The sequence below is a fragment of the Neolamprologus brichardi genome, chromosome 12, assembly GCF_056152115.1.
Source record: "Neolamprologus brichardi isolate AB-2024 chromosome 12, ASM5615211v1, whole genome shotgun sequence".
NCBI lineage: Eukaryota > Metazoa > Chordata > Actinopteri > Cichliformes > Cichlidae > Neolamprologus > Neolamprologus brichardi.
Window position 1 is genome coordinate 12,126,903 of NC_142115.1, and position 6,043 is coordinate 12,132,945.

Below are 6,043 nucleotides of genomic sequence, written 5' to 3' on the forward strand. Positions count from 1 at the left end.
GAGTGTTTCACAGGCGGCAGCCAACTCCTTACAAGCTCCAGTGTTGGTGTATATACTTTGCAAGGTGATTATTGTGAGGCCTTTTTGCTAACAGAACATGGACTAATCATTGAAATTTATTTCCCTCATCTTACAGCTGATGCAACAGAGAAAGACTTGTCAGACCTTATTTCAGAGATGGAGATGATGAAGATCATTGGGAAGCACAAGAACATCATTAATCTGCTGGGAGCCTGCACACAGGATGGTAGGTCCAGTTAGGGGGCTGCAGCCAACCTGCCCTGTTCTGCTCACACTCACCCCTCAGATAACAATGTTGCTGTGAACCTTACTCTGAGGGATGTGTAGAAAAGCATGCATAAATGATTCTGACACCAGCTTCCGAGCTCGCAGTTTGAATCGACCGCAGCTGCTGTCATTTCTGTCCAATCATCCCTGACGAAAAACTAAAGGAAACTAGTCTCTAATGACCATGCTGTGCACATCGCTCTGTTGCCTTCACACTGCTACACAAAGCTCTTTGTTCATTTTACTCAACTTATCTCATGCTATAAATACACACTCTTGCGCATGTAGTTTATATTGTCCTTACTGCCCTTGCTGTCATTAGTGTCGCTATAATTTCTGTTGTGAAATCTTCATCTATAATTGAATAATGCATGGCATCGTTTTATGAATTTAATGATTATGTTTCCTTGTACAGGGAAGCTGTATGAACTGACCCATAAAATCTGACTTGTGCTTGGATTTCTTCCAATCATTTTAGGTCCTCTATATGTGATAGTTGAATATGCATCCAAGGGCAACTTGCGAGAGTATCTACGAGCTCGCCGCCCGCCGGGTATGGAGTACTGCTACAACCCTGACCAAGTTCCTGTGGAGAATGTGTCTATCAAAGATTTGGTGTCCTTTGCTTACCAAGTGGCCCGGGGCATGGAGTATTTGGCTTCCAAAAAGGTAACCACGACTAGTAATGCTCACCTTTTCAGAAATGAATAAATCTATTAAAAATATTTCATTGTGTTATTGTCTACTTTTATCATTGCAGTGCATCCACAGAGACCTTGCAGCTCGCAATGTTTTGGTAACTGATGACAATGTGATGAAAATAGCTGACTTTGGCCTAGCAAGAGATATCCACCACATCGACTATTATAAGAAGACCACCAATGTGAGTGGCCTTATTTGTTTCATGTTATTCACATATGAACCTTTTGTTTTTGTAAATGGCAAATTAATGTGCATATGTTTCCTAAAGGGTCGTTTGCCAGTGAAGTGGATGGCTCCAGAGGCTCTGTTTGACCGAATATACACACACCAAAGTGATGTGTGAGTATCTTGTGCCATACTCTGCTAATTCAACCTTGATGGAAAGTGAAGTTAACATTTAGTTGTGCAGAAAACTAAAATGGCCCCACCTGTTTCCTCCTCCAGCTGGTCATTTGGGGTGCTGCTTTGGGAGATCTTCACACTAGGAGGCTCTCCATATCCTGGTGTTCCAGTGGAAGAGCTGTTCAAGCTGCTGAAGGAAGGTCACCGTATGGACAAGCCTTCAACATGTACACATGAGCTGTAAGGAATCACCACACACAGAAAACCAGAATGTTCTGCAGACTTTTCTAGCATTTTTTTATATTTGAAAAGGTAAACCAAACAGGGAAATGTGAAATGGCACATTTATTTTATTTTCTTTAAATGAATAAATCTAAACTATAAAAATCACTACCTTCTTCCAGATTATGGCCCATAAATGTAACAAGGATCTGAGCTACGCTGTATCTGATCCATGTTATTCATGTATCAGTAGCGTAGCGACTGAGGACTGTGGGTTGTTTGCATTGCATTTTGTCCAATTTGCTTTGTCATTTAAAAGTCAAAGCCACTGATAAGTAATGCCTTTTAGTACAGGAAGGTGGGTGTTGTCTAACATGTCTCTCACACAGCGACTATACCTGCCACAGTTGCCCAAGTGCATTTTGCAGTTTTTATTTTTATCCAAATTAAAAAATAATAATTTAATAAACTAGTGGATGATTCCCTCACTCTTATTTTGAAATTTCAGTCATAGCTAACCAGCGAGCACTGGCCCTTCCCGTCTCATGTTTCCTTACCGGTGGATGCATTTAGTACCCAATTAGAATCTCTCCCCACGATCGAACAGAAAACCCCAACATTGTAAGCTACTGTTAGTCACAATAGTCCACATTCTGCTTTTCAAGAACCAACAGAACGTGGAACTGATTCATAGCAGAAAGAATGCTGTTTGGTATTTGGTAAAGTGGTGCAAAAGTGCCGCCTTTTGCATGTAAGTAGCCATGCATATAAATGGACAAATGTAGTGTAATTGTGTGGGAAACGATGTTCAAAATAAACACCCTCTAACACTTTCCATGCTTGGTTTAAACAGTTAGGATTTATATTTACATTACCCACATTTTTGTATATCGGAAAAATCCTGGCGTGCCGATTGCAATGATGCTTTGTGACTTTTTATTTATTCTTTTGCTGTGCTGGTGAAATGAAACTCTTAAACACTGAATTATCTCCAGCTAAAACATGTTGTCCAGCTGCGATGGACTGTCAGCTGCAGCTGAGTTTCAGTTAAATTGAATGAATTTTCAGTCCTTGAAAAGGTTTAAAATTCAATCTCTGATTTGGAGTTTAAGAATGTAAGGAGAAATGACAGACTGCTAGAACGATAAAACCAAGCGGTGTCATTTTTAAAATGTATATATTTTGCTGATTTCCACAGGTATATGATGATGAGGGATTGCTGGCATGCTGTGCCTTCTCAAAGACCCACATTCAAACAACTAGTAGAGGACCTGGATCGTGCTCTAGCTATGACATCCAACCAGGTCAGTAGTGGTCCTCTCCTCAGCAAGCACAGAAGCAGCAGATATGTCTGCCCTTTTTTTTTTGTGGGGGGGGGAGGAGTGCAATGCTTCATTTTTTTTTTTCTTCCTCTTACTGCAGGAGTATTTGGAGCTTTCAGTACCTTTGGACCAATATTCGCCCAGCTACCCGGACACCCGGAGCTCCACCTGCTCGTCTGGAGAGGACTCGGTTTTCTCGCATGATGCCGGAGTGGAGGAGCCATGCCTGCCCAAGTTCCCTCCTCACTCCAATGGGGCAGCCATCAAGAAACGCTGATACCTCCTGTTCTTTCAGACCAACACTGACACTTTCTCCACTCCCTGCCTCACGGGGTTGGACTCCTCCCCATATTCCCAGAGATGAAGCTAAAAAGAAAAGAAATAATTATTTTATTTTGTTTTTTTTTTAAACCCACTGGTGCTTTGTGTAGAGGGAGCGAGGAGACACCTTGTTGAGCTTGCTTTGATCACATGAACTGCAGATTGCAGCCATTTCCCACTTCTTGTTGGTGACTGTGTTCATGAGCACTTTGTATTACTGGCTCACAGCACCAGAAAAGAGACTGACTTTTCTCATCACTCTGGGCATTCTGAAGTCGGGCAGGAGGATCGAAGGGACCGATTATGTTGGGGTTTTATATGTTTGGGTTTATTTGTTTGTCAATGTGTGTTTGATCAGAGGTGAAGGGCAGCACTCTGCTTTTCAGACCAAATCAGAGAAGATACTACAGAGAGATGTGCAGCACCGTGGTCCACTGCACCACTCATTATCATCTTGTACATACAGTTAGGAATTTATGAATACAAATATATATTTACACTGTATTCTTATTTTTATTACCATAATTGACGTACTTTATTTTGTACAAGGATGCTTCTGCTTGATCCATTTTTGACTTTAGTCTTTAGGGGCAGTTGTTCCATGAGGGTATTTTAAAAATTGATAACAATTACATGGCCATTTTTCTTGCTCACTGTGTCACAGCTCTGAGTTAACCCCCCCCCCCCTGTATAGTGTGTGTGTGTGTGTGAATGGTCTTTTCAATTAACTTCAAGGATGGTCACAACTGTAAATATTTCTGGTTGTATGCCATGCTTGTTAATATCAGAACAATTTGCTTCAGTCATGGACTCCCACCGTGCGTACCTTCTCATGTGATGAACTTGTTTCCTACTGTAAATGCTTTAACAGGGGTTACATTTGCTGCCATATAACTTCTGACAAAAGGGTTGCAGAACACGTATGTCATCGTAAAAAAGGATTACATTAAATAAAAATGCTGTTGATAAACAAACTAGTGGCGCTTTCAGCGTTTGAACTCTACTCCATAAAGCGCTCTATAAATATCAACATTTTTATGCTGGTGATGTAAATTATGTTTACAGAGATGGAACGATGGCCACTTCAATCTTCCACCCAGTTAACACGGGTTGCTGAGGTCTGATTAGATATGATAATGCGCTGCTGACATCAGAAGAAATGCTGGAAAGTGCAGAGAGCCCACAGCCAGCAGTAAACATGTTATTTATGGCGGTGTGAATGGCTTGGCAAGTGCTGTTGCTGGTCTTCCATCCATCAGCCGCACCAACCTTGGTGCCCGTGTCTGCCTCTGGCTTCCTGCCACTGGCTGATGCATCACCTGGATTGCAGTCTCCATGCAACAGGCTAAAATCAGCAGCACGGCACGGCTCATTCGAGCCTTTTTAAAAGCCTGCTCTTACAGCCCATGTCACTGCTGTTAGCCTCCATGGCAATACTGTGCTACTGCAAAAATGTAGAGCAGTTTATTTGGTAATGGATTAAAAATCTATATTTATTCAGAGGCTTATTAACAGTTGAACTGAAATGCTGCCATTTATGATGGCTTTCAAGGATACCACCCCATCTTACTGGTGACAAGGTGGTATCCTTGTGCCCACTTCAAGGATTCAAACACCTCATTGTTTTTCTGACAAATTTCATTCACTCCTGGAAACCTGTCCTTGTATCCATGTGCTGTGGCTGAGGTGATCCTGAAGAGCTGCATTTAAGAATATAAAGAACGTGCAAGGATTGTCTTTATAACCTTCTAATGGTGCTGAGTAAGGAGCAAGGGTGCCATTAGGTGAAGGGCATTATCACCTTCTAACAGATGGCACAGGAAGAGTTTTGGTAAATCATCCATACTCTGGTAAAGCAACAGTTAAACTCTTCAGCTGATGACTGTGATTTACGATCGCTATTAGTGCGTGTCCATATTTTGCGCTCATGACGCACGGGAAGATGTTTACTGCTAGTGTCACATTCTCCAGTCATAACAGCTAACATCTAATTAAATGGCTTCTGAGATGAGCGAAGAAGGGGTTTGCTATATCCTGTGTTTGCCTTCGCGGACTGATTGGGGGGGGATGCAAACTGATTTTGGAATACCGGAATTTAAACCATCCAAGCACTGCCCAGCTGGAACTGGTATGTTAAAACTCCAGCAACACTGTTGCACAATTCTGGACAGCCTGATGAAATGCCTCCAGTTACACCAGCTGCTTATTTTGAAGACCTTGTGCTGCAAACGTCCTGTCCTTCCAAAAACTGATTAAGTACTCATTTACACTAACTGCCCTCCTCATTAGGTATACCTGCTCGGTCACTGATTAACACAAATGTTTAGCCAATCACGTGACAGCAACTCAATGCATTTAGGCATGTAGGTAAAGACAACCTGCTAAAATTCAAACAAAGCATTTGAATGAGGAAGAAAGGTGATGTAAGCGACTCTTATATCACCTTAGCCAGTTTTTACTGCACAACCTCTCAATCTCTGGTTTACAAAGGATGGTCCGAAAAAGAGAAAATATCCAAACTCTGGGAGAAAATGCTTTGATGAGGTCAGAGGAGAATAGCCAGACTGCTCCAAGGTGATAGGAAGGTAACAGTAGCTTAAATAACCACTACATACAGCCAAGGTATGAAGAAGAGCATCTCTGAATGCACAACATGTGGGCTACAGCAGCAGAAGACCACACGGTGTCTGGTAAGAACGGGCAGCTACGGCTACATTTCACACAGGTTCACCAAAATTGTACTATAGAAGATTCAAAAAATGTTGGCTGCTAGAATAAATCTTGATTTCTACTACAACATGGGGATGTTAGGGTCAGAATTGACCCTAAATGATATGAAATCATGG

General features: G+C 41.8%; 1 protein-coding gene across 5 annotated transcripts in view; it reads left to right on the forward strand.

Annotated features, from left to right (window-relative positions):
- fgfr1a (fibroblast growth factor receptor 1a) overlaps nt 1–4,171 on the forward strand; it is a 28,439-nt gene extending 24,268 nt beyond the window's left edge. For all 5 annotated transcript variants that reach the window (XM_035913079.2, XM_035913080.2, XM_035913081.2 and 2 more), the window contains 7 exons: nt 137–247; nt 767–957; nt 1,049–1,171; nt 1,259–1,329; nt 1,435–1,572; nt 2,753–2,858; nt 2,977–4,171. In XM_035913079.2, the coding sequence (XP_035768972.1) occupies nt 137–247; nt 767–957; nt 1,049–1,171; nt 1,259–1,329; nt 1,435–1,572; nt 2,753–2,858; nt 2,977–3,153 (917 nt within the window). In that variant the 3' untranslated portion in view covers nt 3,154–4,171. The remainder of the gene's footprint in view (nt 1–136; nt 248–766; nt 958–1,048; nt 1,172–1,258; nt 1,330–1,434; nt 1,573–2,752; nt 2,859–2,976) is intronic.
- Nucleotides 4,172–6,043: the final 1,872 nt, after the last annotated feature.